Genomic DNA, 13,848 nt, shown 5'->3' with positions numbered 1-13,848 from the left:
TAATCAAGTACTCAAAGATTTGTTGTTGATTGTTGTAGTTTGGTTGCTAAGTCCTATCTGACTTTTTTGTGACCCCATAGACTGTAGCCCACAAGGCTCTTCTGTCCATGGAGTTTCCCAGGCAATAATAGTGGAGTGGATTGCCATTTCCTTCTCCAGGGGATCTTCCTGACCCAGGAATCCAAGTTGTGTTTCCTGCTTGGCAGGCGGATTCTACCACTCAGCCACTGAAGAAGCCCGATTAAACAGATATCTGCATAATAAATAGATAAGGGAGGTTGTTTTTGTTTTTGTTTTTTTTCCAATTTTAACAAGTCTTTGACTTAAAATTTTAAACCACACTATCAAACATGTATTGAGAGGATAAAGCAATATAACACTGGTTAATACACTGAATCAATGGTACAAGTTTGAATTTGAGACTTTACATGTAGCTTTATCCATATAGCCCATTACATCTCCACACCTCTGAAAATTGCTTCATTAGGAATCTATGAAGGCAAACACATCATGTCTAATCGCTGAAGGATTTACTTGAAAACTCTTTTCAGAAATGGGCTTCCCTGGTGGCTCAGATAGTAAAGAATCTGGCTGCAATGCAGGAGACCTGGGTTTGATCCCTGGGTTGGGAAGAGCCCCCGGAGAAGGGAATGGCCACATGCACAAGTATTCTTGCCTGGAGAATCCCATGGACAGAGGATCTTGGTGGGCTGTAGTCAGTAGGCTTCCAAAGAGTTGGACACTACTGAGCCACTAACAGTTTCAGTTTTCAGAAATAAATATGTTAAGGAAATGTAATTTTATTAACAATTGTTTATCTTATTATTTTATAAATATCAAAATCTTTGAAAATACTATTTGATATCCTTATGTGCCAGATTAACCTAAATTTTAATGGTAAAACATGAGACTCCAAGTAAACCTCTTTTTGTGAGTGATTGCTTTAGCCTGTGTTCCAGGCTCCCTCTGGATTCTGTCAAAATTACAGATGATGACTTGATTTTTTTTTTCCCTTTAGCAGTTCATTGAGCATTTAGTAGATATTTATTGAGTGCTACATATAGGCCAGAAATGAGGGGGGAAAGATTAGTGAGAAACCCACAAAGAAGGCCATGCATATGCACATCATAATCCAACTGTTGACAGCCACAGATAAAGAACATATCTTGAAGGTATGGAAAAAGAGAAAAAATGACACATTACATGCAAGAGGACTGAATTTTTATTGTTCGCTTACTTCTCATAGGAAAGTGTAGGGATCAAAAGATAAACACCATTAAATTATGAAAAATTTTTAAAAAGCCCCTCAACACAAAATTCTAAATAAAAAATATGTAACATTTATGAATGAAGACAAAATAAAGGCAGTTCTTGTATGAAAGAATCTATCACCAGTAGAACTACACTGTAAGAAATCCTAAAGGAAATCCTTCATACTGAAGAGAAATAAACCAGATGTTTGAGCAACTTTTCAAATGTTTATTGGCCATTGAGTTTGCTTTTTTATAAATTGACAGTTCCTTTTGTTTACATTAATTTGTATGTTCCTAATGGGGGCTTCCCTGGTGGCTCAGAGGTTAAAGCGTCTACCTCCAATGCGGGAGACCTGGGTTTGATCCCTGGGTCTGGAAGATCCCCTGGAGAAGGAAATGGCAACCCACTCCAGTATTCTTGCCTGCAGAATCCTATGGACGGAGGAGCCTGGTAGGCTACAGTCCACGGGGTCGCAGAGTCAGACACGACTGAGAGACTTCACTCACTTTGATTATTAACGTAGATGGACAGCTTTTCAGTGTTTGTTGGCCACTTAATTTGCTCTTTTATGAGTTATTTCATATCATTTACTTAATTTTTCTGTTAAATTTCTTAGCAGTTTGAAGAGCCTCCTTGTATTCTATAAATGCAGACCCTGTAGTACAGTTATTTGCTTTAAAGTTTATGGCGTTTTTGGCCAAAAATCTTTCATCTTTCTTAGTGAAGTATACCTATATATCTTTTTTTTGGAGGGGTGGGGTCCTTGCTTATAAAGTGTTGCAGACCATAAAATACAAACACCCATAATACATGTAAGATCCCTAAAATTTCTTTTACTGTTTTTATTTTAAGATTAATGACCCTAAATAAACATCTTTCTTATGAGAGGTTTCTTACTAGCTAATCTGGGTTTTTTTGTTTATTTGTTTCCCATTTATGTTTTTTTTGAAGTACTTCTTATCTTTTTTTTGTGCTATGGACTTCTTTGAGAATGTTATAAAAGCCTTTCCCCCAGAACAATGTATATGTCTACTAAATTTTACATACACTGTCAGAAACTTTGTGGACTTTGGATCATAGCCCAGTGTATACGCTTCTTGATTCTATTCAATTCCTACTTCCATACCATTTTTTTATTTGTTAGAATGACATCATAAGTGTTTGCACATACACATTAATTACTTTGGCTCATTATTGCTTAGAGCTCTCAAGAAGTATATATACTTTACAATATAGTGCAATCTCTATATGTAGGGCAGACTTAAAACAGATTTATTGTCATGTCTGAATTTGTTGTAGATCCTTATATCAGCTGCAGAGACCTAAACTACTGTGTTAGTTCCTAGAACTTATTCATTGCCAGTCAAAGCCTTGGACACTATAAATCTTTAACCTGGTTGAATCAAAGTATTTGTTTGTAGGAGTGATTTCCATCAACCTTGCCTTTCATCTTAAATATTTTACCAGTTACCCCATTTCCTTTAATGTCTTTAGGAACTAGTCTCTCAAACCTTAAAAGCTGTGTTTATTCAAAAATTAAATGAATTCTCTTTAATGTAGAATCTTCTTTAGCATAATAAAATTTAAGTTTTCTCTCTACCAATAATTAAGTATGGGAAACAAAAAAGAATAGATTTTATATTCCTTTCCTATCCATTTAATCAGTTTTTGTTGCTGTAAGTTCAGTTTTCACCACGATATTGGAATTTGGCATTACTGTCTAAGAACACAATCATTGAGTTCAGACAAAACTGGATTTGTATTCTTGTACCAGTAACTCATTTTTAAATCCTCTATGCTTCTGATTTTCAGTTTTATTTTGTAAACAAATAGTGTGACTAAATGTAATGCTCTGTATGAACAGGGTGTTTCTTGTTTGTTTTTTTTTTTTTTTTCTTGTTTGTTTTTTGAAACAAACTTTCTTTTGAAACAAGAAAACTTTCTTTTGAAACTGAATTTTAATGTTTAGTAACAGTCCGTATGCTAAACAACATAGCCTTTCTAAATATTCACTTCGAGCTCTTTCTTGTTCAACATGGACCAGACATTGATTGCTAGAGTTCCATTCCTGCTTGGTTTCCATTGACATTGTTTATCCATGAATTTTCTTTTTCCTGTTTGCCTTTCTGTTTACTCTGCTATCTGACCCTCCTAATATGCTTCAGAACTTCTCATGGCCTCTACATCATGTCTTTTTTATTTTCTGCACTTGACTTTTGCTCTTGCTATTTTTGTGACTGGAATGATTCTTTGCAGCCACTGAAATCCTGTCTATCCTTCAAGAGTATATTTTCTTGAGCCTTGTCTTTGCCTCTCCAGCCCAGTTAAGTCTCATTTTTGATTGGTTATAAGATTAAATGAAAAATATATGTGCAGTTAATTTTTAAACAATATAATGTTCCATTTTATAGTTAATATCTTGCATATATGCAAAATATTACTGATATTTAATCACCTTCATACATACCCAATATATAGTTGCCTCCTGTGTTGCTCATTTTTTAGAGAATTTTGAAAATGTTTTTTTGGGATTTACATAAATACAGGGCTTCCCTTGTGACTCAGTGGTAAAGAATCCACCTGCCAATGCAGGAGATGTGGGTTCAATCCCTGTGTGGGGAATATCTGCTGGAGACAGAAATGACAACCCATTCCAGTATTTTTGCCCAGGAAATCCCATGCACAGAGATAACCTGGCCGGCTACAGCCCATGGGGTTGCAAAAGACGTGACTGAAGCAACTAAACTACAACAGCATAAATACAATAAGTTGCACATGCTTAGGTTATCAATTTGATAACATTTGGCTAGTGTACCTACGAAATCAGCTTCACAGTGGAGATAATGCATCATCTTCAAGTTTCCTGTGCTCCTTTGTTATTCTCCCTTTTACTCCTCCCCTTGTCCCAGATAATCACTGATACTGTTACTGATTAATTTTCATTTGCTAGGATTCTGTATAAATGGAATCATACAGTTGTGTTCTCTTGCTCTCTCTTGCCTAGCTTCCTTGATTCGGCATTGTGATTTTGAGATTAATTCATGTTTTTGCATGAATCTATAATTTATTTCTTTTTATTGCTAAGTATTCTATTGTACTGTTGGTTAACTTACTAGTTAAAATTTGAGTTTTTTTTCTAGGTTTAGACTCTTAGAAATAAAACTGCTATAAATAGTTTTTTATATATGTCTTTGTGTGGACATAGATTTTCATTTTTCTTGGGGAAACACTTAGGAAATGGTTCATTCATATAGTAGGTATGTCTTTTTCAAAAACTGACAAACTGTATTCTAAATTTTGTTTTTTGTCAGAGTAAATGAGAGTTTTAGCTGCTCTACGTCTTCATCGATACTTGGTCTGGTTATACTTTTTAATTTCAGATGTCTTAATAGGTCGGTAGTAGTAGCTTATTGTGACTTTTGTGGGTATGTTTTTCAGTACAGCTTGAAGAATATGAGTTGAACATTTATCTTCAGAATTTTTGCCTTATTTTTTTAAACCTCTGAATTGAGGAAGCCTGGATTCTGTGATAGTAACTTCCCTCATTGAAAATAATGATACTTTTCAAGTTTATGTCATTGCTTATTTGGCATGCTGAATACACTGTATACTTGATGACATTCATATACAGTTATTTAATGGCTAGAGTTAAAGGAAATCAGAAGTAGTGACAATAAAGGCAGCATCAGTTCTCCTAAGTGAATAAACTTTATGCCCTGAAAAGTATTTGAAACTGTTTATACTTTCTTTATGTGTCAGTTCTAATCATTTAAGAAAAGGTAAAATAATCTTTTAAAAAATTTGGTTTGGAACAAAATGAATTCTTTTTAGAGAGTACTAATGATTATGAAAGCCAAAAGGAATTAAACTAAAAATTCTCTAACAGCTTTTTTCTAGAAACACTAGCCATTAGATTTTTTTTTTTTAAACAAAAAGAGCTATAATCTGAGATTTGAGACTTCATCACACAAAAAGCAAGAAAAAACTGTAACCCGTGTACTGTTTTATATCAAATAAGGATTGACAACACTGTTTTTAGGCATCTGTTCTGCCCACATAAGAAGCCAGCTTTATCATCTGGATGTGTCCTGGGGCTGAAACTTCTTATAAATATGAGAATTTCTTTCTTTCTTTCTTTTTTTAATGGCAAGCAGAATATGGTATCCAGCTGTGGATTTGCTTATATATTGTGTTTGCATTTTTCCCCCTAGGCTTCTTTTATACAGTATATGGCAATATGTTGTCATACAAATTCCATGATTAATGCTTATTTATGAAATCTTATGTAAATATCTTAGAACTTAGTCAAACAACGTGCAAGTTAAACAGTTTTTTTTCTGGATATTGGAATGGCAAATCTGAGGGGAATACTGGATTGGATAGTTTATGTTCTTTATCTATAGAAAAGTCTCATGTAACATTTTCCTTTTACTACTCTATGTTATATCTTTTCTTTTTACTGTATTTTGCTGGGTAAGAAATCCACTTTCAGATTTATTCTTCAGAAAATAGAGAAAATTTAAATTGTAAATAATTCAAAATAAGAATGGCAATTATATATTACTAAATAGTCATATATACTAGGATATGTTTGATCTCTAATTTTTGATCCTGAGGGCTCTGTTTAAGAGGCATTTATTTGTGGTGATTCTTTTAGTCATATATTAAAAGAAATCTGTCTCATCATAAGCTGTTGTATTAGCGTTTTATTTTATTAACATTATTTTATTTGTATGATTTTCCCACAAAAATGCTAACTTGCTGTAAAATATCAAGTTATAAATATAGGACCAATTTTAAGTATGATTAAATTTATTATATCTGTCTCAAATTCAATTCATGATTAAGTGTTTAATATTATATATTTGAATTATTTTTCTCTATATCATCAGAATGATGATATCATGATAAAATATTCATGGTCGTATATAATAATTACAGTATATATAATATATAATAATTATATATCATATAGATCATGATATAGTACTATGATCAATGATTTATTGATAGATTTTTTTTTCATGTATTCTTGTTTCTGTGGACTTAGTTTTAGGTTTCTCTCATTGAGTATTTTAGTCAGTTTTGACCAGAAGTTGAAAGATTTCTTTTTGCTTTTTATTTTTTTCCTTCTGCTCAGGTGCAGCTCTTATATGAGTTAACAGGTATCATGAATAAAGTCTGGAATAAGATTCAGAAGAGAGGCAATCTCAGTTCTTCTTCAGCTTACCCAGAATCCGTGGTGGGGCCTTTCCCTAGCTCTCCAGTTAGAAGCAGTATAGGCACAGCTCCTCCAGATAACAGCACATGTAGCCCATCTGCTGACATTGGAACTACTACTGAGGTAAGTGTTTCTGAAAAATTGTGTTAGTAAATGAAGGGTGATATATATATACCACAGAGTTCTATGTCAGGATTGAGAATGAAGATGACCTCACCTCTGTGGAAGCTGATGAGTTTAGAAGGCTCATGAGGTGCTATGGTAGCTATGGCTGTATGTTACTGTTTCTCTTAGGTTCAAGTATTTTTATCCCTTTCAGCAGTTAGTGGGATAGTTCAGGAAAGTAGAGGTTCTGTGAAATGACAAAAACTAAGGCACAGTAAATGTATGGTTTCTCAGAAGTATGAAAACTTAGAAGCTGACTGCAAAAGAGGCTCAGAACCAGAGTGTCTTTATTATCTTTAGATTGTGATTTTCAATCTTAACCAAAGCAAAGTTCTCTCCTTCTGATCATAGAAACCTTCCTTTTCATTTTTCACATTGTGACCTCACCCAATATGTCTATGCCCTTTTTATAACAAATATTTTCAAAGCCGCTCCTTTACTGTTGTAAAATGAAAATAATCATAACCTGCATATGCATATGTTTTCAAAAATAGTATCCTGAATAAAATATAAAGAATTAAAGGAAAGTAATTTAAAGTATAGTAAATTATTATTGTAATATGTAAATGCTCAGGCATGGTTACATTAGAAGTTGTAATGCTGTTGCCCAGTACATATAATTACTGTGAATGTATCTGATGCAAACATACTTTTACAGGTCTGTATTAAATGCTGCAAGTGGGACCATTGTTGGTGTGATTTTCTGAAATAATGAAAACTTGATAAAGTTTCAAAGAAAAGAAATTTCTTGTTCTTTTCAGTAGTTGCATTTCTGGAGCTCCTAATATATACTGAGTGTCAGTCACTTAGTCTTGTCCAACTCTTTGCGACCCCATGGACCGTAGCCTACCAGACTCCTCTAGTCCATGGGATTCTCCAGGCAATAATACTGGAGTGGGTTGCCATTTCCTTCTTCAGTATATACTAAAATCATGCATAAATACCAAAAATATTGTTTTTAGATTTAAAACAATTTAATGCTCAAATATTTACTTATAAACAGGATTTTCGCCTACTTCAATTACTGTCAGATAATATTCTCCATTTTGGCTGATTTTGGTATTGACCATCTGGTGATGTCCCTGTGTAGATTTGTCTCTTGAGTTGTTGGAAAAGGGTGTTTGCTATGACCAATGTGTTCTCTTGACAAAATTCTGTTGGCCTTTGCCCTGCTTCATTTTGTACTCCAGAGCCAAAGTTGCTTGTTATTCCAGGTATCTCTTAACTTCCTACTTTTGCATTCTGATCCCCTATGATGAAAAGGACATGTTTTTGGTGTTAGTTTTAGGTCTTGTTAGGTCTTCATAGAACAAATCAACTTCAACTTCTTAGGCATCAGTGGTTGGGGCAGACTTGGATTCCTATGATGTTGAACAATTTCCCTTGGAAATGAACTGAGACCATTCTGCCATTTCTGAGATTGTACCCAAGTACTGCATGTTGGAGTAGATCTATTGACATTTGACCCCTGCATAAGCAACTTCTCTATCCTCTATTCCTGCTCATTCCAAATCTTAAGAATCACAGTGATCTAAGTGATAGAAGTACTTTTTTTCTCCCCAAATGAAAAATCTAAAACTGTTCGGGATATGGAGTCAACGGGACATACCCTTTTTGGGTAAAAACATCGACTTCCTTCTAGAAATTGCAGGGCATGTTCATCAGTGTTAGATCTCATAATCAGGGTTACCATGTCCTTCTGTTTAGCTTGGACACAGCACAGTTCTAGAAAGTACCATTTAAGTTGTACTTTGTATGAATGGCAGGTCCTAGATGTATGACCAACAGGTGTCCATTCCAGATGAGCCCTGTCTTTTCTAAACTTGCGATGGTTTTAAAATATTTCTTTCTAAAAGACTGCTCCCAAAATACGTACGTCCTCACGCTCATCTTGACATTGTTTAATGTAGTACTTAGTAAACAGCTGTTTAGTGGGGCACTCTCCTTTCTACCAGTGGAATGCCCAGAGTATTTAACTTCTTTTATCAGTTTCACTTGTATTATCCTTATCTATCAACGTATCACTGCAAGCTTTTCATTACCAAAGTTTTTCACAAAGTATTTTGTGCAGTGTCAACATACTGGCTGTGAAAAAAGGAGTCTTTGGCTAAATAAGTTTGGAAAATACTACATTAAAAAAAGTTGAAGTTCTTCATTTTTCAAAACCATATGATATCTTTGTCTGACTAACTTAATATAGTAATCTGTCTCAAGAGCTTTTGCATTGTAAGAACACTATGCATTGTGAACTTTACTGCAAGAGCTTTTGGTATCTATTATATGTGGAATCTAAAAAATGATAGAAATGAACTTATTTACAAAACAGAAATAGACTCACAGACATAGAAAACAAACTGCTTACCAGAAGGGATAGTGTGTGGGGGTGGATAAAAATTAGGGAGTTTGGGGTTAACATATACCACTACTATATCTAAAATAGTAAACGAACCTGCTGTATATCATAGGGAACTATATTCAGTATTTTATAGTAATATATAATGGGAAAGAATCTGAAAAATATATTTGTGTGTGTGAAAATATATATATATGTGTATATATATACACATATATAAAACTGAATCACTATGCTGTATACCGGAAACTAACACAACGTTATAATTAACTATAAAAATATATACATAGTATATGTTTTGTGGTTAGTTACAGTAGTGCTTCCCTACCATTTTCATGTCATTACATGTATAGAAGATGATGTTTGCATCTAGAGTAATTTCAGAAGAATCTCTCAGTCATTGAAAGCTCCATTCAGTGTAGGCTGTACTCCAAAACCCTGAGGGCCAAGAGATCATGTCCCAGCAAAGTTTTGACGCATCCTGTAGTGTCTCTTAGTAAACTCTGAGTAATAGTATTACTTTGATAAATGTATTTTTAATATTTTTATTATTGCCTCAGTAAAAGAGTGTTGATGTTGATGAATTTAAATATAATTGTCACATTGAAATTATTCTATAGTTATATTCTGTCCCTTCCCCATTGTAATAAAATCATTTTATAACAGCTTAGTGCTACTGTGGTATGCCATTTAATTAGTTTAACAAAGTCTTCTTCATGTAGTCAGCGCTAAGAAGAAAATGTAAAGTTTTGTGTGTTCCTAGAGGTGTTTCCCTGGTGGCTCAGTTGGTAAAGCATCTGCCTACAATGCAGGAGACCTGGGTTCCATCCGTAGGTTGGGAAGATCCTCTGGAGAAGGAAATGGCAACCCACTCCGGTATTCTTGCCTGGAAAATCCCATGGATGGAAGGAGCCTGGTAGGCTACAGTCCATGGGGTCGCAGAGTCGGACACGACTGAGCAACTTCACTCACTCACTCAGAGGTGGCATGTTAAATATTTAGAAGAGTTCTGTGGGTAGAGCTGGCATGAGCTGGCATGGCTGGCCCCACCTCATGCTGGTGTCTCTGCCCTTTGCCCTAATATGGCTCTGATGGAGGTGTTCTTGCCAGCTGGGGCACATAAGAGAGAAGGCAACTGCCCACAGCTCAGTGACCATGCGGTAGCCCGGAAGCAAGTACCATCTTCAAGCAGAGGTCACAATCTTTTGCAGTAGAGAGCCAGACAGTAAATGCTGTCTTTGCATGCCCTGCTATCTCTGCTGTAATCATTCAACTCTGAGCACTTTGCAAGCATTGTTTCTATTAATTCTGAAACCTATACTATGAGTTGGGTAGTAGTATTTCCCTTTTACAATGAAGAATTTGTAACTACAGAGGCTAAGTGACTTGGTTGAAATAATATAGGTAAGTGGCAAAGCTGAAATGAAAACTTCTGCCTTCTAACTCCAGGGTCCCTAATGTGTGTTATCATATGAATTCTAGAACTTGATTCATTGATAAATTTTGCTTTTAAAAGTAAATTGTTGCCACCAAGTGTAGGTGTGTTCTCCTTTATCCTGCTCAACACTTGAGGTTTTGTGGAATATTTTTATTCAGTTCTAAAAAATTCTCAGACAACAACAGGAAAATTCTTCTACATTCCCATCAGTCTTATTTTCTAGAACTTCCCATGTTCTCTCTCTTTGTCTGTGAACCACTATTTGTTAGTTGATTTTTATTTGTTTTCTTTTTTTCTCTACTGTCATTAGTGCTTTGTTTTCATTCCAAGGCATTTTCTCAATTCCTTTTTTAATGCCACTTTACCAAGTATCCCTTTAACTATATCTAATCCACCTAGTTTCAGTCACTGTTACAAGTAGGGCTTTGGGAGGTGAGAGAAGAGAGAGGTTGGTGTTTTTCTTTCTTGTTCCTCTCCACTTTGGTGCCCCATATGGAAAACATTCATGACACTTCTATAGTTTAGTGAAGCCTCATGTGAATTGTCTGTTTTACTGAAAAAGCAGCTGGTCTTTGGTCCCAGGCTTTGTGCAAACGGCTCCAACTTAGACTCCAGTTTGCCCTCAGTGAGAATTAACATGGCATTGCTCAAACCTCTAGACCCTTACATGAGTTTGATACCTCCATTTACCATCACAAACTCAGTTCCCATTCGTTACCCAGATTTTGTGTTTCCTCTTCATTTCTGACATATTGAGATTTTCTTTTATTTGTTTCAAGTTTCACTATTTTATTAGTCAGAGGAAAGTGACATTCTCGTAAGGACAAGAAAGGGAAGGGAAACCACCGGAGATAGTATAGTACCTGGAGCTAGTAACACTAGGATGTTGTTGCTATAAGTAGGTTTAAAAGCATGGAAAACAGGGACTAATACTCTGACTTCATATTTTTTTCCTCCTTCCTGTCTCCTGCTGCTGTTCCACAGAACAGCTAGAAACCAGAGGACAGAATCTTCGTATATATTGTTCACATAGGTTAGCCTCCCAGATAAACAGTGTATTAATGATTGAGGAAGAATAGATGAAAGAAAAGGCAAAATTCTTTTGTTTTATCTAGAATTTCAGTGCTTTCGTGGTAGAAAAGGAAAACATGCATTTCAACTTGATATGCCATGTTACTTGAATTTAAATTTCTTTAACATCTTTGAGTACTGAGAACTGGTCTTTGGAATCTTTGTTTTCCTCATTCTGTCTTGTGTGTATTAGATTCTCAAAATCAATGGTTAACTTTCTTTTGCTGAATATTTTTATTGTGGGTAAAATATAAGTAACATTATTTACCATTTTCACCATTTTTTATAGTTACAATTCATAACAACTATCCATCTTCAAAACTACCTCATCATTTCAAACAGAAAGTCTCCTCCCATGAAACAGTGACTCCCTGCTTTCTCACTGCCATCCTTGATAACCACTATTAATACTTTCTGTCTCTGTGAATTCACCTATTCTGGGAACCTCATATAAGAGAAATCGTAAGATTTGTTTAGCTTATTTTACGTAGTGTAATGTTTTAGAGATTTATTCACATAGTAACATGTATAAGAATTTCATTCCCTTCTTCTGTGGCTAATATTCCATTTGCTTATATAGCATATTTTATATATCCATTGATCTGTTGATGGACATCTGGGTTATTTCCACCTTTTAGCTATTATGAATAATGCTCTATGAATACTGATATATAAAGGTTGATTAATTCTTAATCAAGTTATTTTGTCATGAAGATATTGTATGCATTTTATATGACCTGTGCCTGACAAACCATTTCAAAACTAATACTAGAAATGCGATTTTAATTTTTCTTTACCTACTGAGATATGTTGATAACTGAGTTATTTATTACCTAAGTTAAGGAGTAAAGTGAATGTAGAATTATTCAATATACTTTATTTAGTACTGATTTCGTACTCAGAAGAGCACATTTCTGTCGTTTTAATGATTTGCTTACTACCAATATGGATGGTATAGAATTAAGACAGCACTTAATATTATCCCTAAATGAATTCAAGCATATTTCAAATTTTTCCCAAAAATGTAGTACCAAAGAGAAAAAAGTGAAAATTAGAAGTCATTTACTTAGTTTCCATAGTAACTTTGCAAACATAAAAATAGAATGTTGGTAATTTATTTTCTCTAAGGTGTTTTTTTTTCCTCCTGAGGAAAACTAGCTAAATTGTGTCTGCTACTTCCCCACTTTTTGTCATAGACTCTACTTTGTCAGCTTTAAGGATTGCCTCCCTCTAATTTGGTATAATAATTTTGTAGAGCTTGACAAGTGAACAAAGATATTTCTCTTAATTCCATCAGTTTATAGCTATTCTATTGAAACGGATTGTTGGAAATCTCATTTACTAGAAAATTAAAATGCAGTGAATTTAGGCTAGTGTCACAGAAACTAGGGACTGGGCTGAACCATCTGAGTGTGATTCTAAGTTAATGGAATCTATAGAAAACACTTTGAAATCAGAGAACTTGAGTTTTTATCTCTGAAGTTTATGATTACATTGTGCTTAGTCACTTCAGTTGTGTCCAACTCTGTGCACCCCATGGACTGTACCCCGCCAGGCTCCTCTGTCCATGGGATTCTCCAGGCAAGAATATTGGAGTGGGTTGCCATGCCTTCCTCCAAGGGATCTTCCTGACCCAGGGATCAAACCTGCATCTCCTGAATTGCAGGCAGATTCTTTACCACTGAGTCACCTGGGAAGCCCTATGATCACATTATTTAACCTCTGTTCTTTAGTTACATTATCTCTAAAAGTGGAGATAATATTAATATTCATCTCAGTATGTTAGTACAAATATTAACTGAGTATCTATGAATATGATACATTGCTCTATTTGTATTTTCCTTAATTTCAGTAAGATTTTGGTTTTCTTTTTAGAAATCTTTCCCATTTTATTATAGAAGTATTCTTTGGTATTTGGAACTTTTGTTCAATGGATATGATTATATACTAGTTTCTTCCTCTTCCTTTAAGGTGACTAGTAACTTAGGTTGATTGTCTTTCTTTTTAAAAAATTTTTATTTATTTTTGGCTGTGCTGGATCTTCATTGCTCTGCAGGCTTTTCTCTAGTTGTGGTGAATGGGGGCTACTCTCAAAATGTGGGTCTCAGGCTTCTCATTGTAGTGGCTTCTCTTTGTGGAGCACGGGCTCTTGGGCACACAGGCTTCAGTAGTCACAGCAAATGGGCTCAATAGTTGTGGCTCCCGGGCTCTAGAGCGCAGGCTCAATAGTTGTTGCACAGGCTTAGTTGCTCTGCAGTATGTGGGATCTTCCTGGATCAGGGATCAAACCCATGAATCCTGCATTGGCAGACAGATTCTTTACCACTGAACCGCCAGGGAAGCACC

General features: G+C 34.9%; 1 protein-coding gene across 12 annotated transcripts in view; it reads left to right on the top strand.

Annotated features, from left to right (window-relative positions):
• The window catches only part of VPS13B (vacuolar protein sorting 13 homolog B), a 775,932-nt gene that overhangs the window by 389,825 nt on the left and 372,259 nt on the right, over window positions 1–13,848 (top strand). For all 12 annotated transcript variants that reach the window (XR_006336417.1, XM_043880234.1, XM_043880239.1 and 9 more), the window contains one exon: window positions 6,395–6,598. Coding sequence is in view for 11 of the 12 variants with exons in the window: in XM_043880234.1 (XP_043736169.1) it covers window positions 6,395–6,598 (204 nt within the window). In the remaining variant the exon portion in view is untranslated. The remainder of the gene's footprint in view (window positions 1–6,394; window positions 6,599–13,848) is intronic.

The sequence above is a fragment of the Cervus elaphus genome, chromosome 21 (genome assembly GCF_910594005.1).
Source record: "Cervus elaphus chromosome 21, mCerEla1.1, whole genome shotgun sequence".
Taxonomy (NCBI): domain Eukaryota; kingdom Metazoa; phylum Chordata; class Mammalia; order Artiodactyla; family Cervidae; genus Cervus; species Cervus elaphus.
The sequence above is the reverse complement of the archived record's forward strand: the minus strand, read 5'-3'. Positions and strand labels throughout refer to the sequence as shown.